The sequence below is a fragment of the Penicillium crustosum genome (genome assembly GCF_028827405.1).
Source record: "Penicillium crustosum strain IBT 35664 chromosome Unknown utg000002l_segment0_segment0, whole genome shotgun sequence".
Classification (NCBI taxonomy): Eukaryota; Fungi; Ascomycota; class Eurotiomycetes; order Eurotiales; family Aspergillaceae; genus Penicillium; species Penicillium crustosum.
In genome coordinates, this window is record NW_026623123.1 from 1,578,246 (window position 1) to 1,602,058 (window position 23,813).

The 23,813-nt window shown below is 46.9% G+C and overlaps 8 protein-coding genes across 8 annotated transcripts; 5 read left to right on the forward strand and 3 right to left on the reverse strand.

Moving 5' to 3' along the window:
* Positions 1 to 6,364: 6,364 nt before the first annotated feature.
* Positions 6,365 to 7,483, reverse strand: N7487_004124 (uncharacterized protein; the record flags this gene model as incomplete). The annotated part of the gene is made up of 1 exon (XM_056871871.1): positions 6,365 to 7,483. The coding sequence occupies one exon, from the start codon at positions 7,481 to 7,483 to the stop codon at positions 6,365 to 6,367; it is 1,119 nt and encodes a 372-aa protein (XP_056729591.1).
* A 901-nt stretch (positions 7,484 to 8,384) lies between these two features.
* On the forward strand, positions 8,385 to 10,322 carry N7487_004125 (uncharacterized protein; the record flags this gene model as incomplete). Its single annotated transcript, XM_056871872.1, has 7 exons — positions 8,385 to 8,618; positions 8,678 to 8,706; positions 8,758 to 8,933; positions 8,987 to 9,396; positions 9,460 to 9,771; positions 9,836 to 9,970; positions 10,029 to 10,322. 7 exons carry the CDS (start codon positions 8,385 to 8,387, stop codon positions 10,320 to 10,322), a joined length of 1,590 nt encoding a protein of 529 aa, XP_056729592.1.
* A 265-nt stretch (positions 10,323 to 10,587) lies between these two features.
* On the reverse strand, positions 10,588 to 12,657 carry N7487_004126 (putative MFS transporter; the record flags this gene model as incomplete). Its single annotated transcript, XM_056871873.1, has 7 exons — positions 10,588 to 10,658; positions 10,727 to 10,894; positions 10,946 to 11,354; positions 11,403 to 11,870; positions 11,934 to 12,323; positions 12,401 to 12,537; positions 12,612 to 12,657. The coding sequence occupies 7 exons, from the start codon at positions 12,655 to 12,657 to the stop codon at positions 10,588 to 10,590; spliced, it is 1,689 nt and encodes a 562-aa protein (XP_056729593.1).
* A 1,450-nt stretch (positions 12,658 to 14,107) lies between these two features.
* On the forward strand, positions 14,108 to 14,746 carry N7487_004127 (nuclear transcription factor Y subunit beta; the record flags this gene model as incomplete). Its single annotated transcript, XM_056871874.1, has 1 exon — positions 14,108 to 14,746. The coding sequence occupies one exon, from the start codon at positions 14,108 to 14,110 to the stop codon at positions 14,744 to 14,746; it is 639 nt and encodes a 212-aa protein (XP_056729594.1).
* A 621-nt stretch (positions 14,747 to 15,367) lies between these two features.
* N7487_004128 (CFEM domain-containing protein) lies at positions 15,368 to 16,099 on the forward strand (the record flags this gene model as incomplete). The annotated part of the gene is made up of 3 exons (XM_056871875.1): positions 15,368 to 15,451; positions 15,518 to 15,647; positions 15,771 to 16,099. The coding sequence occupies 3 exons, from the start codon at positions 15,368 to 15,370 to the stop codon at positions 16,097 to 16,099; spliced, it is 543 nt and encodes a 180-aa protein (XP_056729595.1).
* A 252-nt stretch (positions 16,100 to 16,351) lies between these two features.
* N7487_004129 (uncharacterized protein) lies at positions 16,352 to 17,160 on the reverse strand (the record flags this gene model as incomplete). The annotated part of the gene is made up of 3 exons (XM_056871876.1): positions 16,352 to 16,423; positions 16,497 to 16,919; positions 17,023 to 17,160. 3 exons carry the CDS (start codon positions 17,158 to 17,160, stop codon positions 16,352 to 16,354), a joined length of 633 nt encoding a protein of 210 aa, XP_056729596.1.
* Positions 17,161 to 17,430: 270 nt separating this feature from the next.
* cdc43 (protein geranylgeranyltransferase type I subunit CDC43) lies at positions 17,431 to 18,892 on the forward strand (the record flags this gene model as incomplete). The annotated part of the gene is made up of 5 exons (XM_056871877.1): positions 17,431 to 18,027; positions 18,089 to 18,134; positions 18,181 to 18,518; positions 18,568 to 18,676; positions 18,729 to 18,892. The coding sequence occupies 5 exons, from the start codon at positions 17,431 to 17,433 to the stop codon at positions 18,860 to 18,862; spliced, it is 1,224 nt and encodes a 407-aa protein (XP_056729597.1). The 3' UTR covers positions 18,863 to 18,892.
* Positions 18,893 to 19,610: 718 nt separating this feature from the next.
* Positions 19,611 to 22,500, forward strand: N7487_004131 (non-specific serine/threonine protein kinase; the record flags this gene model as incomplete). The annotated part of the gene is made up of 5 exons (XM_056871878.1): positions 19,611 to 19,661; positions 19,761 to 19,789; positions 19,847 to 19,964; positions 20,022 to 20,169; positions 20,234 to 22,500. 5 exons carry the CDS (start codon positions 19,611 to 19,613, stop codon positions 22,498 to 22,500), a joined length of 2,613 nt encoding a protein of 870 aa, XP_056729598.1.
* Between the last annotated feature and the right edge of the window lie 1,313 nt (positions 22,501 to 23,813).

The following is a 23,813-nucleotide window of genomic DNA, read 5'->3' on the forward strand; positions in this document are numbered from 1 at the left end:
TGTTAACGTACAAACTGCATTCGAGATCCAAAGGATTTACCTGTAGTCAATGTGTATCTATAGGATCAATTTAACCTATAGATTTTTAACGAACCAAACGAGGCCCTACCACCACAATAAGCATATGCCACACAGAGATCCTTAGTAAAGCCGTAGGAATCAAAGGCATCGGCTGACATCTGGCATCGGCGACTTACTTATATTGAGCCCCGCGCCGTAGCTAAGCTTGCTACTATGGTAGACGGTATAGTCCTCCAGAAAGCAGAGAAAGAAGAAGCTTCATTATGCCATACATATCGTATTGGGAGAGCACCAAAGCAGATCTCTCGCCGGCCAGTAGGACGTACTTTTGGACGATTTGGAAGGATCTACTTTAATCTAATACAACTGCCGCCAGTATACAATCGACATCGATGGATATCTCACTTCTATATAGAAGGGCCGAGATTCCACTGGATCATGATATATAAGCTAAAGCCTGAATGCCAGATAGCGATCAACCAGTTTATACAGCTAGCAAGGAATCAGTGGAACCTTCCGATCAAGGCATTTCACTATGACAATGAAGCTGCAGCAGGCAAAACAGCGGAGCACAGCTTGATAAGCGATGGTATCTTGATATATTATACTCCACCCGGCCACTTAGAGATGAATAGGTATGCCGAGAGATCTGGCGGGATAATCATTACCCGTATGCGTATACTCTCTCTTGAAGGCAAGCTTCCGAAAGATCTATAGCCTGAATTCGCAAGCGCTACAGTATAGTTATTGAATCGCACCCCTATATATATTGCTTCTGAGAATAAGTGGTTAATACTATGGGAAGAAGTAAGAAGAGAATTTGCTCTAATAGCCCTAAAGATCAATCTAGTAAATGTTAGATTATATGGAAGCTTAGCGTACTGTCGTATTGAGAAGCAGATTCAGTCAGATAAGATGAATCTAAGAGCAGAGGTCGGCTTCCTAGTCGGATACTTAGCATCTAATATCTACAAAATCTAGTTTCCACACAGTGGGAAAGTAAGGTATATACGAGATGCAGTTATTGATAAAGCACGTAAATACTCGCCGGACTATGAGAAATCTCAGCCTATTCCACTATCATTAGTGAGAGAGCTAGAAGAGATTACGCCCGACGAAGTGGCACAAATCATCAACCATCAGATCGCTAGCTAGGAAGCAACTAGTACGCCGGAAAGTGAGTATTAAAACCGACAAGATGAAACCGACGATGCTCTACCAGATGCTCTTCCAGATACTCTTCTAGATGCTCTACTAGATACTCTACTAGATGCTCTTCCAGATGCTCTACCAGATACTTCATAAGATATTCAGCTAAGTAAGGTTGACTACCGAGAGATCACCCTACTTTAGGAGGTAAGCAAGTAGGTATTAATGCCTACCCCAATAAGCCTACCACCTATACTTCTGACCTCGGTCAGAAAAGAAGCCGGTAAGATTTAGGACATACAGAAGGATCAAGATCTATCACCATTAACCCTACTAAATGAAGAAACTAGGTTACACTAAGGGGTAAAAACTAGCCCTGATTAGGGGGTAGATACGTATAATCTAGATGATCAACTGCTTAGTGAAGATTAGGCCTATAAAGAAGCCTATAAAGAACCCAATAAAGAACCTAATAGAGAGGTAGAAAATGAGCTAGAAAGACAGCTCCAGGCAGAACTACTAGCACTAAGCAGAGAGATCTCTAGCAATATAGATGCCAGCAATATACTAAGTGGACGTCGAATACGTAAAGCAAAGCAAGATGACGATTTTGCATATATAACCACTATAGTATAGGGTATTGACGAAGAAGAGCCACCGGCTCTACTATATACATTTACAGCTGGTCTATACGCCGAGAAACCAAACGCTCGCCGCTATCGAGATGATCTCCTACTACCACCTAAGTACTAGAAGGATATTATAAATCATCCTTTTTAGCAAGGTTTTCTCGTAGCAATGAAGAAAGAGATCCACTCTCTATCTAAAAAAGAGACATTCGAAGTTATTGAAAAGCTAAAGGATCGAGGGATACAAATCCTTCCCTTACTATAGGTTTTTGTATACAAATTCGACTAGGACGGTTACCTTTTGAAATTGAAGGCTCAAATCTGTATTCGTAGGGATCTTAAGACGATTACCTATGAAGAAAAGAGAGCTGCTACGCTAGTAGTAAGAACAGTAAGAATGATCTTTGTACTAGTCGCTGCCTTTGACCTAGACCTCCGTCAGCGAGATGCTGTCACTGCATTCCTGAATAGTAAGCTAAGCTAAGAGAAACCGACGTATACGCAGATACTAGAAGGGTTCCAGTCCTTAGGTAAATACTAGAAGCTTCGTCGAGTATTGTACGGCTTACGGATCTCGCTACGTCTTTAGTAACAAGAAGCAGCTAGTGTACTCCGAAAGCTAGGTCTGCAACAAGTACTAGAAGACCCCTATATCTTCGTTGGAGAAGGGCTAATAGTCTTCTTCTATATAGATGATATCTTAATTGCTAGCCATATAAATGCTAAGGCAAGAGCTATACAATTGGAGCGAGATCTAGAAGCATACTAGGAGCTAACAGATCATAGAGAAGCATTATGGTTTCTCAATATCCGAATCATTCGCGATAGGAAGCAGAAGAAGCTCTGGCTATATCAAGATAGCTATATAATAAGCATTGCTACCCGCTACAATTTGACAGATCGACCACCTATCTATACGCTACTACTAGTTAACGAATTGACGCCTTACTAAGGCGTAGCCACCCCGAAGGAGATCCTTCTCTATCAAAAGAAGGTTGGATCCGCAGGCTATGCCACCACTATCACTAGGCCAGATGCTGCAAAGGCCACCGCTCGACTAGCTCAGTTCTTAACGAATCCAGGGCCCTAGCACCATCAAGCAGCTGACCGGGTTATCAGTTACCTATATACTACCCGGAACCTAGCTATTGAATATAGTGCAGACGCAGTAAGCACTGGAATCGAGTCCATATAGTTCGCAAGCGATGCTTCATACGGAGATCACCTAGATCGAAAGAGCTCTGCAGGCTATATCTGTTAAGCTTATAGTGGACCAGTTGACTGGAAAGCGAGTAAGCAACCCACCGTGACAACGTCAACCACTGAAGCAGAGTTGCTAGGCCTATCAGAGACAGGGAAGCAACTTCAATAGTGGCGTCGACTACTAAAAAGCCTCGGTTTTGAACCCTCCCACAATATGACGATCGACTGCGACAACGAGAGAACGATCAGCCTACTTACTAGTGAGGACACTGCCTTCGAAACGAAGCTTCGGCATGTCGATATTCATCATCATTAGCTTCGGCAAGAGGTTAGAGAAGGACGCATAATGGTGCGATGGGTGCCGACGGCGAGCATGGTTGCAGATGGACTCACAAAGATGCTATCTCGCCAGAAGCATGAGAGCTTCCTAAGGATGCTCAGGATGGTGGACATAGGCTATCTAATGGCCTAGTCAATTAAACCATGGAGATCAATATGCCGATCTAACAAGTCCAGCAATCCCATACTGGGATAGCTGAGGGGGTGTGTCGGAGCATGACGACCGGCATACCGGGGGATTTATTAATCCTACACATTTTTGTAATTAATGTTATGTAATCATGGCTCCATATAAATTGTACCAAGAGCCGATACAGAAATACAGAGAGTTGAATACCACTGATTGGACCCCTACATTTTACAATACAGACCAATCCGACAATCTTTGCGAGCCTAAATAATAAGGCACCGTCGCCAAGGATTTCGATTTTATCACTATGTACGGAGTACTCCGATCTAGATTAACCAAAGAGACTTGAAAGGTCATAAAGTCCCCATAAATAATATCCATGTAGTATTCCGATGTATATATCTTACGTGTAGATCTAGTTCGGGCTAAGTAGACTTGCAACACCTAGAATCCTAACTACCTCAAGAGTAGTTTAGTAGTAGTAATGGCTAACTAAATATTTAGCACATAATAAATTCATAAATTCGGTGGTATAGGCAGTTTTAGATGGGATGGAGTCTGAGCCTAGTGATTATGTAGGTAGCAGCACTAACTGGTACTACTGGACCCTGTAGATGCGGACACAATCGGATGACACTTCGATTAATACAAACAAGCCCCTGTCTGCTTGCACACCAGTCGGGCGGGCGCCTACACAAAGGAGCTGATAAATTAGTGCGTCACTTACTCTATCGGCTGGGTATGCCAGCTGCAGGGCACTCTATTCTCTCTTTTAAATCCCTGTCTTTCTTTCCCTTAACTTCAATCTGATCAAGGAGACTGACTAACTAGCATGCGGTTCATTACCAGGAATATACAATCTCGACATTCAGGCAAACGGACACTGGAAGAAACTGAATGATGTTATGGAATTGACTTTAGATAAAGTTATACCCCCCCCGGCTTATATGAAGACCATCGGACTGTCAATTCGTACTTGATCCATGGCAACCTCTGGGAGCAGAACATTGACCCACGCACGGAGAACATCTACATTTTCGATGCGTGTGCGTGCAAACTATGCCCATCATATCATGAACGCGCTTAAATTCCGCAACTCATATTTCAAGCTTTTCAAGCTGGACGGGAAAGCGGTGAATGACCGGAGAACGACAATACGACAGCAAAAAAATAAAGGAAATCGACAGTTGCAGGGTTCGAACCTGCGCCCTCGAAAGGACTAGATAACATGAATGTGTTAACACGAATGTGTTCGTTCAAGTCTAGCGCGTTAGACCACTCCGCCAAACTGCCTCGTGACATGGTCAAAGCTGCTAGCACGACGCGACGTCCCAGTCTCGCAGGTTGCAGATGTTTCGCCTCACTCAATTCTCCAACTAGGTACGCCAAGCACATGCGCTCAAATTTAGGTCCTTATTCTCGTACCCCTGAGCGCGCTTCCTCTGGAATGGATATCAATCTTCTGGCTACAGCTGCGTCGATCAATTCCCACCAAGATGTAATTAAATACTAAAGCACAGAGCAAATGGGAATCTATGAGGTTCGGGTTCGGGTTGCGGGTTAGAACCTCATACCTATTCTTGTGTTTTGGTACAGACTATATATTGTCAAATAGAGAGACTCAAAAATGTAAAGAATGCTTGCTTGATTGATTGATTGTCTAGATCGGGACCAGTGATCAACCACCCCTACCTGTTATGGCCTCTTGCAGAACGGGGATTTCAAAATATTCTATAGACTTTGTAAGTCAAAAATGCCGGTCCAGTGGAATCAATTGCATTCTCATCATATAACGCACTTCATATCTTGCTCAAAAAATACCACAATCAGACTTCGGACAATAGCCGGGGCGTCATACAGTGTAATGGAAGGAAGCAGGTTTCCGATCAACAGAGTCGCATTTTCACCAGACGGTCAGATGGTGGTTTCCTGTCTCATCGACCGGACGATCAGTCTCGGGGAAACAAAATTGCCAAATAAATGCACGGATCATTCGAAGCTGGTGTCGAGATTCGCAAAGTATCTTTCTCCCCTTGGGGTCAATACGTTGGATTTCACTTGGTTTCCTGAAGCTCATCATGGAATTAATGTGGCTGCATTGGGCAGGATTATCGTGATTGGACATGCATGCAGGACAATTTGTTTGTTTCTCTTAATTTTATCATGAAGGGAGATTGGACTTTCCCCAGGGCTTTCGGTCAAGTATCTCAAGTTCTCCTTTGTCTTCCACTACGTATTGGTTTTGCCTGTCCACTCTTTATTATGCAGTTATAATCATTGAAATACGGAGGAGCAAGTAGCATAGTGACAGATTGCCAATACAAACTTCTACACCGCTGGAAATTGACTGCTTGGGCGGTACGCCCGGGTTCCTCTATATGCAAGGTTGGGTATGAAGCTGAACTAGGAGTACTGAATCGACCAGTATGCTTTCGAGCATACAGCCTTGAGCGTTCCCATCTTCAATGGGCAGCTTAGTAGATTGTCAGTTCTTGCGACACTTTGCAGCAAGGGTTAGTCTCGATCCTGAAAACGCATCCTGACATTAAATCCCATGTTGGGGAACTCTCTGTCACCAATTCTAGGGGCTAGGGACTATTTATCAGTGCTAGGTGCTAGAAACAAAAAAGATTTCCATGAAAGATAGAGTACCAGTGATGGCAGTCCATTTGGCGATACGCTGGAGATCCCCCGAGCTACTAGACTGACTGCGTCAAGCTGGAGTTTGCCCCAAAAAGAAAAGGTTGGATAGACAAAACACGAGTGGCAACTGCAATACTCACCAAGTTTGACCTCCTGGCCCACTTTCTCTCCATTGATGATATCGTAATGCTCTAGCTGTTACTACTGATTACTAGCACTATAAAAGAACGGTATTGAACTTGAATGCAGTCTATATTTTACAAACCTGCCCTTGCATACTTCCCCCCAAGTCCTCTATACCTAAATGTGTGGCCAGGATTTGCCTGACTTTGTCCCAAATACCCTTCCGCGCGCTTATAACAGCCTCCTGGCGCTCTGTTGCAAGATTATATATGTATTTTTGTGCCACATTATCTGAAATAAAGTGCAAATACCCGAATCGAATATTGTTGTCTTGGCAGGCTTCTGCTAGGTAACCAACCTCGCAGTCCACCCAGTCTGCATCCTGTTTGTTGATAGCTAACCAATCCTCAGTTTCGACCAAGGGGCTTGGCACCGTAACGTGAGTCCCCTGACAAAGTTGTTCGATTTTCATCGTCGATAATGTCGTACTGAGGGGGCTTTCCCAAGAAAGAAGCTTGCCATCCACACGACTCGATTCGCCGGTGACTAGCACCTGATTCGGCACATCTTGGGTTCTCAATGACCCTGCTTTTCCCATGTAAAAAACACTGGATATGTTGTTCTGGGTTCGCATTGTGCGAACGACATTTCCGATGATATCGCCCCAGAGGCTCACCATGCTTCCCACGAAGGCAACAACACTTCCATCGGCTAGTGAGAAGCGTTTCCATGCAAATAACTGATCGGGGACATCTGTCCCTGTTTCCCAGATATAATCTTCATTGGTGGCCAGATGATCCACATACCCAAGGATGACTGTGTCGACAGCGCCCATGAATCGCAAATTGGACTGCAAGAGAATATTCACACAAGCTTCTGAAGAAGGTAGAAGATATTCTACTATTGATGCAGGGGCCTTGATCGAGTTCAGCTTAAGGTAATACGCGATGAGGAGAGCGTAATGTTGCACGTAGTCTCGTCCAGGGAAACACCTGATCTCCAGCGTGAACTCGTTGACGATAACAGCTATTGGTCGATGCCAATTGAATCGTTTTTCCCGTTTCTCGGTAGGTGAAATATGTACATCGGGATCACTTCGAGCATATCGGCCACAGACCCGAATGTGCGGCCAGACGCGGCTTCTTATCAACGGATGGATCTTTCCATCGATGTATGCCTTCAGAGTTTCGTACATCAAGTGTTGTTCAACCTGAAGAGAGTCATGGTCAACCCTTACTACGGCCATGCTGTTCCACTGGTAAGCATTCCTTCCGACTTTGGGACCCGCGCAGATACATTGGACGGTTCGGGCCACATACGGCTCGGGACAGGGACAAGTGATGTCAATCGGATTAACTATTTGCCGGTTGAAAGAACTAATTTATGCCCTACCTACATAGTGAACCAGTGATTTATTATTAGAGCATTATTATCATTCCTGATTGTACTCTAAGATATTCCTGACACACAATTTCCAGAAGAACTGACATATATTGAGCGGGAGCAAGTGTCTGACCTGATAAATAATTTTGAGTGACAGGGATTGGAGCCAATATGCTCCCAGGAATATACATTTAGAGAACATCCAGGCCCCACAGATAACTAGAGAGGCGTCAGCAAAGCACACTAAAACAAAATAGTCTCGCAAATGTAAGCATTTGTGTCCCAAGGTTGTTTATGGGTCCTATGGCAACCCATAAGTGGCTGTGGGGCTAGGTAAATAATCACATTTGACACTATTTCGTATACAATCTATTATGTTCAAGTTTCCAATATATGCATAATACATTCAAAAATGTTCCATGAGCTTGAGAAGACTCACATAGCGCTTCATTTATAGAAATAGCGGAGAAAAGCTGGATCCTTATTCTCAGCCCTAACTACACGCTCCTGAGAGTATTTACTATTGGGGGCGAAAAAGCAAAACAGGCACTAAAGAGTGCCGCTCACTTTGACAGCCAACCATATTCAAGATTGCACATGCAATATGCACCTCGTGTTTCCGTTCAAGGTAAAGACCACCTGCTGCTGTCCTGCCCCTGACCACAAAATGTGAGCTCTGGCCGCGCCCGGAGGCTGACTTGTTTCCTTCTCATTTCCTATTTCTTTGGGCAAAGCTCAGCACCCCATTGTGCAATTCCGCAATAATGACAGCAAATGCCTCGGTGAACATCCACTACTGGCGGTGGGCGGTGCCTCCACCGAGTCCACGCCCAGGTACCGCACCAGCGGCACTTAGTCCTCCCCAACTATCGATACCGGTGCCTCCACGCCCAGGTACCGCACCACCGGCACTTAGCCCTCCCCAGCCATCGATACCGGGGGATGAAAATCTACCGAAGGTCCAGGGTTTGAGCCAGACTGAATTATTGGCAAGGGATGTTAGTCAACTGAATAAATGCGATTTGCTCCCGCAGCATGCTGATAGATCCCGATTTAGTTCTATCGAACGCCGGGTATTCATGTCATGTGAACGAAACCACCCGCCAAACATTCGAAACTTGCTAATGTCTATATCAGCATCATGCCTAAAGTGGAAGACATCTTAGACATGAAGGGAAGCGGGAAATTTTGCAGAGAATTAGTAAAGAAATTCTTTCTCCCGGAATTCTTCTTTCGAAGACTAGGTTGGAACGCAAATGGAATGTTTGGCAGCTCTGAAAATCTGTCACAGTCTGATAAAGAAAGAAGCTATGGTATGAGTTCACAGATGACATTCGGGGATTCACTAATCAGAAGTATCATAAAGGAACATTCTCGCGTTTTCTCTCCAAAAAGGTAACGGAGAAAGACTCCAAGAAGGCATCCATGCCAAAAGTCGTGCACAACAAAGATCCAGCCCTAAGGCCTACCCCGGAATATGAGTATGATTGGCATTTTATGGCCTTTTGTACTCTGTGGCGGTCTTCGCGTCTTGATTCAAATACAGATAACGGCCCAGGCAAAACGGGGGAGCCTGCAGATGAAACCAATGTACTTGTGTGCTTTGATCTGGATGACGAGTTTGTCCTTCAACTGAGACGCCTACTGCATAATGCAGACCTCAGGAAGTGGGAGGAGGAGCCATTTTTGATGCTAGAGTTTGCACTGAGTATCGTGGTGGACCAGTGTGAGGAAGATTTGTGGAGTTTCCAGAAGCCAGTGCGGGACATAGAGAAGGTATTGTTCGCTTTGCTATTGTTACAAGATTACATTGGATATCTAACATTGAACAATTTATAGTCGCGGGAAAGGATATTCAAGGAAACCAGCTCTTATACCAAAGACGAGACATTCGATTTCCTCGTCGAACGATACAAACAGCTTCACGAATTATCACGACATGTGATTCACATTTCCGAAACAATGGATGCGGCCTCTAATAACCTTGGCGCCATTGTGCGAGATCACGATCTATGGATCGAGTCAAGTCTTCATTCTTCTGCGGCAACAAAGCGAGTCTCCAAAGCGCTCCTACTTCGAGAAAACATGATCTCCAACTTGAATTTCCGGGCCAAGGCTTTTGTGAGTCGGATGGATAATGAGATCAAGTGTGTGAGTACTATCTATAAACTATATATAAGAAACAGTATTTGAGGTTTTGACTAATTATATCCAGGCCTCCAACTTTGTTGCCGTCGGCGATAGTAACATCTCCAAAGGTATTCTCAAGCAAACTCGGAATGAAGGAAAAGTATTGTCCGACACAGTGTCTGCCCTAACTTTGCTATTTTTACCGAGTACTTTTATCTCGGTGAGCAATCGAACCCACCAAGCATTTTTTGTCAAAGCTGACCTTGCAATTTTGGCAGGGATTCTTCGGGATGAATTTCTTCACTCTCGAGAGCAACCAGACAACGCAAAAGTTACAGTGGGAGACACATCCGAAGATTTGGATTTTCTTCGTTTGCTCAATTCCAATTACCATATTGGGCTTCTTCCATTTCATGCTAAAGTTTGACTTCCATGATTTCATCAAGGACACGCAAGGATTCATTCATGACATTTTCCATCAAGGAAAAGGACCAGACCTCGAAAAGTCCAACGCTGGGACTCCGAGGGATTTTGGATTCTCCAGGCGTGCTACTTTGCACACTACAGCTTAGGGTTTGGGCACCTAGCTGCATCCATTTTTGCAAAAGCGCTTAATGAATATTTCACCATACCACATTCTAAACCAAGAGAGAAAATTAATTGTCGCCTAGCGAGCCTAGATGGAGGTTTGAAGTTTTTGATTGAGCTAGCTTTGTTATTGAAGTGTGTAAAAAGATGTAAAGTCTCATAGTAAGTACTTGCTCTATCACTCATGTCACGTAAAATCATAAATATCCACTCCTTGAACTGCCGAAGAATTACCACGTTACCAGCACATTAACGGAGATGAAGCATCTCGAGGATATCATGACGTGCAAAGAAAGACCGGTTCCATTTCCCAAAGACATCTGCACCAGGGAAATGGTTAGTTAGAAAAAGAAATCAAGATCAATACCGCACACTTGCTAAAACTTACACATGGGAATGCTCAACAGACATATGCCAACTTGGATGCTACCGATGATAATCATGGTGTGTTTGATGCCTCCGTGAGCGAACCATTTGTAGGCGAAAAATGTCAGAACAAAGCTGAACATATTTTTGAAAACCAGCATGCAGGTAAATGCCTCAATGGCCATCTCGCCTAGTATTGTCAGCAATCTCTTCCATATAAAGCCTGAAATAGTCCACATACGATGGGCATCGACGATATAGAGTGAAGCAGCAACGGCTCCCATCACCATGCCAACGATCAAGAATGCAAAGAAGACGTCTGGCAGCAGCCAGCCATAGTGCATCACATTATCTGCAGTCCACCCGAACCCGTAGAGTCCGATGCCGCAGCAAATGAGCTGAGGGATCACCAAGAGGATCCGGAATTCGGGCTCGTATTTGCCATGATTGAGCCGGATCATCAACTTGTTAATGGAATCAGAAAGCAGACCAGACAGAATGAGGCCCACAATCGAACCGATGAAGGCGCCTGTGTAAAGATATCCAGTCTTGTCTTCCTCGAACCACATTGGAGGTCCGAGAAACACGATTGCTAGAACCACACCGACGAAGACCGCCCATCCAATGACAACGCCTTGGATCAGACAAGCCTGGAAGGTAATCAGTCTGTGAAACTAAACGCGAAGTGAATTACTTACCCAGAAGATGCCTGGATGGAAGAACAACGGAAATGGACGAAGAAGCAGCTTGAAGAAGCTCTCATCTGTCTTTCGCCCATTGAAAAGCCTGAGCGACTGAGCGAAGGAATGTTTCCCGGGGACTGTTACCGCGGCTTCGACCTTTGCGCTCCCGTTCAGAACACTGGGGGCTGGTTTAAGTTCTTTGGTATCATCAGTGGAAGCCCCACCGAGCGAAACATGAGACTCCATGGACCCGCCATGCGTCCCGCTTCGCTTGAAGTCGGTGTTCAAGTAATCAGAGCGCCGGAAAGCGGTTTCGGGGACAAAGAAAAACATCAGCGGCAATGAAGCACCAAGGAAAATTGCCACAAAGTAAAAAGACCATTGCCATCCCATGGACTTCGTGATCTTGCCCACCACAACGGGTGTCAGAAAGGCCGCACCAAAGAGTGCAACATTAGATACAGCCATTCGCTTTCCTCGTTCCTATATTTTCTCCATCAGTCTCCTCATAACTTAAATATGCAGGAAATAGAGGACTCCACTCACATGAACGAAATAAAGATCTCCCACACAGGCATTGACCAATGCCTCAAACGGTGCCAGTGCAACACCCTGGAATATCCGTGCCCATATGAGACTATTGTTGTTCTTACCGCTAACCCCAGCCCAGATACAGCTGATAATCATCAAGACATGCCCGATCAGGAACAGATGACGTTTACCCCAGACTCGAGCGGTTGGCACAATGAGAATACCCGCCACACCGACACCGCACAGGTGATATCCAGTCAACAGGGCAGCTGCTGTAAACGTAATTTCCTCATAGTCCGCGATGGTGACCGTATTTGCGGCCAGAATGGAGCTTAGGGTTGTGCAGAGGATGGTTACGAAGGAGAGAATGGAAAGGATTATATCGCGTCGCCATAATGGCCAGTTCTGATGGGACCGTTTAGGTCAGCGCCCGTGTGCTCGTGGAACCAAATCCCGGGGTACGATGACTCTCTGGAACATACCAATGGGTCGTTTGGGTCATCGCTCGGTTGTGGGACGAGGATAACCGGCTGGTTACCCGACCTGTCATATTTGAGGCCCGAAGCCCCTGGGGTCTGGTCGCTGGAATCGCTGTTTTGTTCGTAGATATCGGATGTGCCTAGATATTTGAAGCTGTGATGAGCCACGCTGGATTCGATTGCGCCTAGACGGCCAAGGCTAGGGAAATGTTACCTGGGACATGCACGAGCTTCGTATCTTCCAGTACTCCAAGACCCATGATTGTAAGAAGCCCTGGAGCTAACGACGTGGCGATTGTTGTCCTGGGGTTAATGGTAGTGCAGCGGTTTAATAGAAAGTAAAGCAAGGTCAGGAGGGGTACGGAGGATGTGAGCTCAACCTAACTCTCGACCCTCCAAAGTTGGAAGCTACGTAAAAAAGCTTCTCGGGGCCAATGGGAATAAATGGTAGACATGGATAAAAGTAAGAGCTTAACATTTAGGACTATATTTTAGGACTAAATATAAGGACTAACCTTAGCAAAGATAAGCAGCTCGGTCGATATGTACATTAAGGCCCGAGTGTGGGCGTAACCTGCAGCGTCATTGTTTTGAATGTGATTGAGGCAAATTTCAAATCCTTGTTGATGAGACAACATACTGCATGCAAAGCTCCATTTAAGATTGCGTCTAAGCCAACCACAGGTCATTTATAATTTAGTAGCATACAGGACAGTATGAGTAGGACGCGGGGAAAGCTGACCTACAGAAGAGTTGCCCAGGTAAGCCTTGATCGGCGCTTCCAAGCCTAAACCGAGGCATCACATTCGGGCTTGACCGTTGATCCAATATTCGACCGAGGTGCAGGTGGATCTCTACAGTCAAGAATGAAACAGCCCGAAAGAAATGGTTTTTTTCTTGTAGCACACAAGCCTAAACCCGCAAGTTCAGTGTTGATGGGATCAGGGACTGGTCCACTGTGGATGGAACAGAACCACTAGTGCTGACCCGGGGCTTGCAGATTTGCCATTTGAACCTTATTATTGGTATAGAGTGTAAGTCGTACAACCCGAATGATCGTCTTTTTATTGAAAGATAGAAGGGGTGGAAGTGAAGTATTGTACGGAGTGGAGAACAAGGTGATTGGAGAGGGCTGTACTTGGAATATAGTTGGGAAATAAACGCCACGGCCCCCAAACAGAAACATCCACAGTTATGCCCAGGTAATTTTGTGAAATACCAATACATGGCCGTGACATTGACACATTGAACTATTCGAGACATATGTGTTGATAGTATCTACATACATACACCGGCGGCACCTGGTTCATATCCCAATACCAGCGGAGCTTGCCTTTTAATACAGAAGGGAAAAAACATGGGAACCTCCTGGTATTCCCTGCCGACACGTGATTGTTCAATATCATGTGATATGCACCATATCACGTGATGATAAGTGTCACATCACCACATGTACATCAATGGCCTCCAGAGCTAGCTAGACTCCAAGTTACGAGGCGCATTATTTCCACAGCATAGGCTGCAACGCGATCGCATTCCATATTCAAGTCGAGTCCTTGTCCTCGAAGAGCTATACCCCGCATCATTATCAAGTCTCAACCACCGAGCCGACGGTCTCCCCACCTACGACTACTACGCAGCGAGCACGCGAAGCACAAGCATTGACGCAAACCCAAAGACCCGTTACACCTATTCAGCCTAGTTTTAATCATGTCGTCCGTCTCTCCTTCAAAAGAACACGATCTTGACCCGGAGACGCAATCGGGAGAAGAGCAAGACCACATCGACAAGGATCACCAGGACGCGCAGGGACACCAAGGCGAGTTTGAGGTGAAGGAGCAGGATCGCTGGCTTCCGATTGCCAATGTGGCTCGTATCATGAAGCTTGCGCTTCCTGACAACGCGAAGATCGCAAAGGAAGCAAAGGAATGCATGCAGGAATGTGTGAGCGAGTACATTTCATTTATCACGAGTGAAGCATCGGAGAAATGTCAGCAGGAGAAGCGCAAGACAGTCAACGGCGAAGACATTCTATTCGCCATGACCTCGCTTGGCTTCGAGAACTACGCTGAAGCCCTCAAGATCTACCTATCCAAGTACCGTGAAACCCAGTCTGCCCGCGGCGACAATCAGAGACCCCCAAGCGCTGGCTATGGAGCTGGAGGACCTGTTGGTGGCCCGGCCGGAGGTGCACCTGGACTAGCTCGTCCAACGGGCTTCCCCAATGCCGAAGGCACAAATCCTATGTCGAACCTCAACCTGGACCCCTCCGAGCAGGATGCCTCTGCCTACGGCTATCCGCCCATAGTTGGCCAGCCTCACAATGGCGCAGGCGGCGAATCATACTAGTGAATGGCGTGAAAGTGTCGGCTGAGGGATGCTGTGACCAGTTTCAATCTTGGCTGCATGTCCTAGAGATCACCGACGATATCGATTTCAACGGAATTCGGAGAAGTGGGGGAGAAGATTTGGGGTGGGGGCGAAGGCGCATCTTTGATTTCTGCAATGTTCATCTGCACTGGTAGGTATCTCGGATACTTGACATAGAAAGAGAGAGAGATGATTCTGTGGGTTCCTGGGTGCCTGAGGCCTGGACGGTCCCCTGTTTGTTTCTCTCTTTCATGGTCATGTATTGGGGATCTTTTTCTCCCGTGGCTTCGCCATCGAGATAGACGTGGGGTGCGGTTAAATACCCCCTATGTAAAATACCCAGGAGTTCTGATATTTAATATCCAATCATTCAAAAATACCTCTGTACTGAATTTTGTGGAGAATCCCTTAGACGCCACATGTAAATCTATGTAAGGGTTTTGCGGGGAAAAGGTACCGCTGATCAGCGTAATGGTGTATTTTTGATCTATTGGGGTATTACCACGACCTGCACATGCAACCTGACTTGGAGAACAAAACCTCTCACATTTCCTTCCATACCAAGAACTCACTTCATCCAACAGCCTCATACCTGCAAAGATGAAGTTCGCCATCACTTTCGCTCTAGCAGCTCTGCTGAGCACCGTCGCTGCTCAAGGTCTGGGAGATCTGCCCGACTGTTCGGTATGTGTTTACCATTAACATACAACTGTGTCAAATGTGCCGCCTGCTGAACAACCCATTCCATAGAAATCCTGTGCTACAGGTTCAATTCCCCAGAGCTGCGGCATTGACTTCAAGTGCGTCTGCGAGTCCAAGTCCTTCTTGGCCGATGTCGCCTGCTGCATCGCTGATAAATGCTCCAAGGCGGACCAGGATAGTATGCTCCCTCTCCTTCCCTCTGTCCCCAATTGAATACACAAGTGCGGGACTATTCCACATGACTATGCACAATGGATACTGGAGCATTTACAGTCGGCTGATACGTTATTCTTCACCACAGCAACCATCAAGGTCGCCAAGTCAATCTGTGCCCGGGGTGGTGTGACCGATCTGCCCACCGAAGTTGTCTGCTCGAGCAGCAAGTCGAGTTCCAGCTCTGGAACAAGCACCAGCTCTAGCTCCAGCTCGACTGACACTGAGACCACCGGTGCGACTAAGACCTCGGATTCGACTACTGTGACAGGCACCAAGGCTTCTACCACAGCCTCGAACAGTGCCTCGTCCGCCTCTGCTGCGGCCACTAGCACTGGTGTCGCTCCTCTTATCCACAAGGATTCTTCGCTCGTGGCCGCTGCTGGTGCTGCAGCGGCGTTTGCCATTCTGATCTAGAATGAAGCGTGCTGCGTAATTTCAAGGGGGAGATACTATGTTTAGCAGCGTTGAAATATCGCATTGACGATGAAATGAATGGAAACACGAGAACTGCCTGATGATGTACCTGTGTCTTATTTTATCCACGACATAGTTTTAATTGATCAGGTACACGGTGTGTCTATATGCCACCGCTTTCTGATAGCGAAGGGATGTTTAATGTTAATAATACACTCATAGAAAGTAATACCGAGGAAGCAGCGAAAATGCTCAGTTTTCACGGGTATCCTCCAGCAGCTTGGTCAGACGTTCCTGGCGCTCCTCGCGGAGGGTTGCGAAATTCTGAAGAGTAGAACATTAGCATGAGAAACAGCCAATAGGTCAAATTTGCTCGGTTAAGACAAATTCCACTTACCCAGAACCAAAACATCATTTCGAAGAAAGCAAAGCTGAAGACCACCCGGTTCTTCAGACGATCCAAGCCTCCAATAGCCGCAGCGCTTGTGTAAGACGAGGCCAGGTGATCATCTCTGCTCTGGTAGATATAGAACGCAATTCCAGCATACGCACCAAAGCGACACGCAGCAACTGCGATCCAGACGCTCCAGTAAATCGTCAAGGACTTGGTGATATATTCGGGCAAGCGCTGTAGAACCTGCAGATCCTCGGCGGGGAGGTTGCCATTTCGGAGGGGCCGGATATAGGGGAGAGCCTCATCGAGAGCTTCGTGGTAGGGGATGTTGGACAGCAGGACGAGGTCGACAAAGGCCTCGATGAAGATGAGTATGGCACAGAAGGTGAAAGGGGATTGCTGCGGGCTTGACAGGGATGGAAAGTCCTATATCACGATCGTTAGCAGTCAAGATCAGATTGACCTAGGAAGACCCATTGCCAATATGGTAGAAATGGACTTGTAAATCGGGGATGCTGGTTCGGCGTACAATCTTCAAGGCTTCTCCCATCATAAACACCAGATCGCAGTCAGTGATCACCTCCGGGCTCTTGACCAGATAACCGGCGATCACAACCAGAAACACGGCATGTGCCTGGATAAGAGTCTTGGATGAAATTAAAACCATGATGGACGAGTCACAATGGCACAAGATTGTAGACAAGAGGGAAGTTCCAAAAGTCACAGACGGAAATAACTTGGAGAATTGGTCCGAGTGTTCTTTGGCCGCAAGGCATGTGGGGAAAAAGCAGCTCTGGTCAAGATATCCCCCCACCAGCACAACAACCGCCAGGATTAGATCTGATTTACGACTTGATGCGTGCTGATTAAATTGCGTGGATTAGTACTGGAATATTGCCCGGTTCCTGCCATACTACATAGTGGTCCAACCCTGATCATGACCGACCCAAACCCAACCTTCAACACAGAGCGTCATGTCAAATACTACCTCCGATGCCTGAAGACCTTCCTCCCGTCCGCCTATACCTCCAATGACTCTAATCGCATGCTCCTCGCCTATCTGACCCTATCGGGATTGGACGTGCTTGGCGTTCTCCAGAGCAAAACCACACCGGAAGAAAGACAAGGGTACATCGACTGGCTCTACCATTGCCAGGTGCCTTCAGGCGGGTTCCGTGGCTTCCCAGGCACAGACTTTGGGCCAGAAAAGAGAAATAAGGATAATGAAGCTTGGGATCCAGCTAATGTCCCCGCGACATTCTTTGCGCTAGTCAACTTGCTCATCCTCGGGGATGACCTGTCGCGTGTCAAGCGACGGGAGTGTCTTGAGTGGCTTCCCAAGGTTCAACGCGCCGATGGAAGCTTCGGTGAGCTTGTCGGTCCCGAGGGGAGTGTAGGGGGGCCTCGTGATTTGCGATACTGCTGTTGTGCTGCCGGCATACGGTATGTCCTGCGCGGGCGGAATGAGACGGGGCTTGAGGGTGTACCAGATATTGATGTCCTCGGTTTTGTTTCTTTCATCGAGGCGTGCCAGGTATGTATTGACCTTGATGCTATGTCTGCGATTAGGATACTGACAAAGTCTGGCCAAACAGACGTACGACGGCGGCATGGCTGAGTCTCCTTTCTGTGAATCGCATAGTTCGTGTCTCCCTTTCTTCCACCTGAATCTTCTAACAACGCATAGGTGGACACACGTATTGCGCGGTTGGGTCTCTAGATTTCTTGCGCCGGACATCTAATGATCTGAAATCGCTGCCCCTACTATCGGCAGGCTCCGATCAATTCGAGGCTTTAATTACATGGCTGGCTTCAAGGCAAACAGCCCAGTTAGAGGAACCCGAGGAGAGTGAAGATGATGAACAGGCCGAGGCGACAGAGACGGGGTCTCTCAATGATAGAGTCCGCGGGTTACCCAATGTTCAAGCCCTCGAGCCTGACACAATATCATGCGCCGGGTTCAATGGCCGATGCAATAAATATGCGGACACATGCTACTCATTCTGGAACGGAGCGACACTGATGGTAGGCGATCTCCTGTTTGGTAATGATTATCTACTAATATGGGTGTTAGATGCTGGACCAATATTCCGTGGTCGATGAAGTTCGCAATCGTCGATACTTGCTCGAAAAGACCCAACATCTTGTCGGTGGGTTTGGGAAGGGACCCGGGGATCCTCCTGGTAAGGTAATCGCATGCTGATTCCGAGAATGTGTTGCTAATCAAATCTATAGACCTTCTTCACTCATACTTTGGCATGGTGTCCCTGGCTTTCCAGGGTGAGGCGGGACTCAACCCCGTCGATCCCACGATGGGTTCTAGTGAACGCACAGTCCGACATCTTGAATCGCTGCCTTGGCAATCATGAAGTATATAATACCCGTGCATGTAATATGACGATGGTTGTTCGGCCATTCCACCAATTAGCTCATGTCAGCACGCATCAGCCAATAGGTGCAGTCGACTAAATTAATTAGGCGTCGGTGTACATCGTACGTTGTACATGTACCATTCACAAGTAAGGGTTAACTCTTAGGCAGTAAGGCAGTAGTAACAACACATATTCTCCCTACAACGTAGGATTATGGTGATCATGATCAGATTGTTTCCGGGTAATGGAAGTCTGGCATTCTAGCCAATCAAGGTAATTTGTTGACAATTATGAACAGGGTCAGGAGATAGATAGGAACAAAGTCCGGAATACTTAATTTATCTGAAATATATATAATGTGTATAATGTACTCCGTATATTGTATAACTATTGTACACAAAAGATAATAATAGAAGACTCCCCCAAAAAAAAGGAGAGCCGTCCAAGTCCCGAGTTCTCCACACGGTCCACGTTCCCGTTGACGTCTTGGAATCTTCCAAAGGCCTTTGTATGCAATTTCCCTTCTCCTTTCATCATTTGCGGTGTTACTCTATTTATCCGGCCATCTTTCCGAAGCCCAAGCTACCCCTTTCTGAAACCTTTCGACCTCTTCCTCCACTCCGGATACCGTTTATCCGCGCATCTCGTGCCCCGTTGAATGGCACCCCCGACACACCAACCATTCCTAGCCAACCCCTTGACGCGCAGAGATTCTCTCGACCGCAAAACTTGGCAATCATAACATATGCCGCCTCGAACAAGAGCGGGGGTTCAAAGCCAGAAACAGAAGGAGAAGGTGCGTCATCAGGGATGCGAAACAGGGAGCTCCGCCGGTTGCCTTTGTTTGAGCCTTGCGCAAAGTCCATGGAAATATGACTAATTCGGAACTCAACAGCTTGCCAACTCCTACAATGAACTCCTTGAGTAAGCGATTTTTTTTTCGGTCTAGATACTCAGTCGCGCTAACATGCTTCTCCACAGGGAGTTCTCCTCCAAGGATCTTCGGACTGTAGGAAATTATACATTGGGGAGGTTGATTGGAAAAGGCTCCTTCGGCAAAGTCTATCTGGCGTCGCACAAACTCACCAATGGCTCCAAGGTAGATCATGTCATGCGAAGAACAAAGCTGTGGAAGTAATGCTGATCAAGTCCGCAGGTGGTGCTCAAATCGTCCAGCAAGGAAGACACCAATCTCGCGCGCGAGATCCATCACCATCGCCAATTCCTCCACCCCCATATCGCGCGACTATATGAAGTGGTGGTAACTGAGAGCCTTGTTTGGCTTGTGCTAGAGTATTGTCCCGGTACGTTGATTTGCGCATGGCTGAAGATGTCTGGGGAAACATACTGACAAATGGTTTTCTCTAGGCGATGAACTCTACAACTACCTCCTTCGCCACGGCCCACTCCCGGTAGAGAAAGTCAAGCGGATATTTACACAATTGGTGGGAGCGGTCGCCTACGTCCACAGTAAATCATGTGTACATCGCGACTTGAAACTGGAAAACATATTGCTGGATAAACAAGAAAACGTCAAGCTATGCGATTTTGGGTTTACGCGCGAATATGAAGGGAAGGCTAGCTACCTTCAGACATTCTGTGGGACGATATGCTATAGTGCACCCGAAATGCTCAAAGGAGAGAAATACGCGGGTGAAAAAGTGGATGTGTGGAGCCTGGGAATCATTCTCTATGCGCTTTTGGCAGGTGAGCTGCCATATGACGACGATGACGACCAAATCACCAAAAAGCGGATATTGTCCGACGAGCCGACCTTCAACGACAAGTTCACAGACGATGCCAAGGCTTTGATCAATCTCCTGTTGTCCAAACGACCTTTGATTCGACCTAGCCTGGACGAGATCTTATCTCACCCTTTCCTTGCGGAACATGCCCCTGAACAACTGGCAATCCTAAAAATCCCAAGACCGTCGCCGTTCACTACACCACTAGAGAAGACTACCTTGCAGCGGATGAAAAGCGCTGGGGTGAATATTGACGAGGTCATTGAAAATGTCCTCGCTCAGCGTTGCGATCCACTGGCTGGCTGGTGGGCCCTGTTAATTGAAAAAGAGCAACGGAAAGAAAGAAAGAGGGAGCGCAAGCGTCGCGAGCGGGATGTTGAGGCAAAAAACCTCCGCCGTCTGAGCGCTGCGAGCAGTCGTTTGGAGAAGCGATCATCGGCTTTAATGGAGGTGGAGGAAGAAGGCTCAGGGTTACGAGATCGCGGGAGACGGGATAGAAGAAGCTTACCATCTCAGTTGGCGGTGCCAGATCTTCCGGCGCTTCCTGAACCGCTTCCTGTATTTCCAATTGAGGTCACCACGCCACCATTGCCGCTCGATAAAGATTCTATACGGTCCGACAACTCGACACGACGCCGTCCAATTCCTCCGCCAAAAGACAGGCGGCGATCACGGCCCAGCATGCTGCATGTTAGTGCATCACAGCCGGAGTTAACACAGCATCACGGCATCTTCCGGCGTCGCACTACTCGTCGTCACCAGTATCCGATACTCAGCCAACTAGCCTCTCTCAAGCATTGGTTTGTAGAGTCGGCGAAGAGAGCGCGGTCTCCCCATGCCAAATCGACAAGCTCGCGGAAGTTTCTTTCTGAAAAGTTGAGCCCGGCAAAGAGTCAGGATACTGGAAAGAAACCCGCGAGCTTATCATCCCCAGCAAGCGAGGTCGCAGGGGAGGAGGTTGTTACACCAACCCAGGTCAAACGAATCTCCAATGCCAGCAGCCTCGCTCCTAGCAGTGCCTCATATCGCCAAAACCGCCACTCCTACCCTCGCCAGACGCGGCCATTGAACACCAGCCATAGTAGTCATCGAAACTCTCTCTCGCCTTCACCTATTACACCACGCGGATCCTATCGGCGTTCATCGGCCGGGCTACGAGGGCGCAAATCTACATCCTCCTCGGTATCATCGATCCGCAGCATCCATCACACTCGGGCTCACTCCAAGGCCTCTTCGATTTCCTCCAACAGTATAGATACCATCTCAACGCCCACTGCCAGAGCCTCAAAATCGCCTCATTCATCTATTAAAGTCCTGCCAACCACCCCCGGTGCCTCATCCCGCTTTCCGAGTAATATTCGGCTAGTAAGAGGGCCAGGCGGAGCACCTCGAGAGATTGGCGACCCAGGTCAGATGTCATCATCGTTTAATGAGGCGGTACCAGCGCCATTACTCTACTCGCCCTCTTCAAGCCTGGTGTTTGCAAGGCGAAAGAGATCTCTCTTCAAGGGTCCCATGATCCACACCACTAACTTAATGGTGTCTAGTGGGATAGCCAACTCCCCCCTTCCCGGTCAACCAGTGAACACCAGTCCCGACATTATCGCAGGGCGGCCTGTTGCCCGCAAGAGCCAAATCATCGAGGAAGAGGAAGATGTCGAAGGGATCGAGGAAGAAATTGAAGAAGTCGACGAGTTCGACGAACCTAGTACACCCGGTGATTTCGTTACTCCCGATGAGCACCCAGCAGACGAGACCGGATCTCCCTCAAGTGGCAGAATGCCATTCGCTCCTATTCCAAACCTTGAAACCAGTCCCCTTCGGCCTCCTCGCTCTTCCTCTTTGCGCTCGCCGTCCGATCCCGCAGACAAGATCGGCATCGCTGAATAATACCAATATTAACCTGACAGCTTCCTTGCAATTTCCCTTATGTGCATTAGATTCGTCTCTTTGTCCATCCCACGATCCCTCCTCCCTATGTTTGGTTAGACGATAGAGCTTTTTATACCCCCACTTACACAGCGTGTTCTCGTTTTCGTTTCCTTGGTTTGTTTTTTTTTTTTTTTTTTTTTTTTTTGGCATAATTGGATCCATCATTGGACCTATGCCTCTCTCTCTCTCTCTTGCGCTCTCCTTGAGATTTTCCTAGCTTCATGAAGCGCTCTCTTTTCCCATATTTCTTTGAACCCTTATGATGATTCGACCCTCGCTTGATTTTAATGTCTTTTGCCTAGCATCCCCCTGTCTCATATAGAAAGCTGTCCCTTATTCCAAGGCCATCTTGCTGGATTGATCAGCAACACAATATTGCATAATGAAGTTGCATAGACCAATACCAACTTTGATATCCTAACCTTACTCCGTGCGGTGACATATGCAAGGGTTACGCTCGCTATGTGTACGTGGAATCCCTCTAGGTACAGTCCTCTTTCATGTCTACTAGGATAGGGCTTAGGATAAATAAATCATGCTGCTTTTGGTGGTGCCAAACACCATCCGATAATTTCGACCGTGTATTAGCAATATTCTTTTTTCACGAGCTATTAATATAACATGGTAAGATTGTTGCCAAATGCCACGATGGATAGTACAATTTAGTGTGATTAATTTGTCGAAGAGATCCCACCACCATAAACCTGGCATGTCAGGTCGGTATTATATATAAGTATTTAGCTCTTGGTAGGAGTATGCACATGAAGATGGCTACCCATGCTAGATGTAGAACTAAGAAGAAATACATTAATACCATACGAAAGAGGCTTTACTACTTACTGCATATGTAGACTATATATATTGTTGAGGCAACCTTTCTACCTAAGGCGGATCGGATGTCTGCTCACCAGGACTGACCTTCGTTCATCTTTCTCTCTCTCTCTCTCTCAGTCAACAGTTTAGCTCAATCCATGGTCCTCTTTCCACTTCGCTTTCTCTATATATATCTATAATCAAGGTTGCTAGGCTTTATTAAGGGGACTCCAATATTCTGATTTTGCTGAATACATGCACCCAGGGCTCTGATGAGTTGGGGCTTTGGCTTAATGTATCGCAAACTGGCGATCCAGAGGCGAGGTAAGAGATTTGTTTGCTATGGGGAGACAGAATTGGGGGGGTTTTTCCTTCCACAAAGTCTCGAGAATCTGACCTTCTGGAGTCTAGGGTCCGGTTACTGTCTTCACGACGACTGCGATTACAATATGCTATTT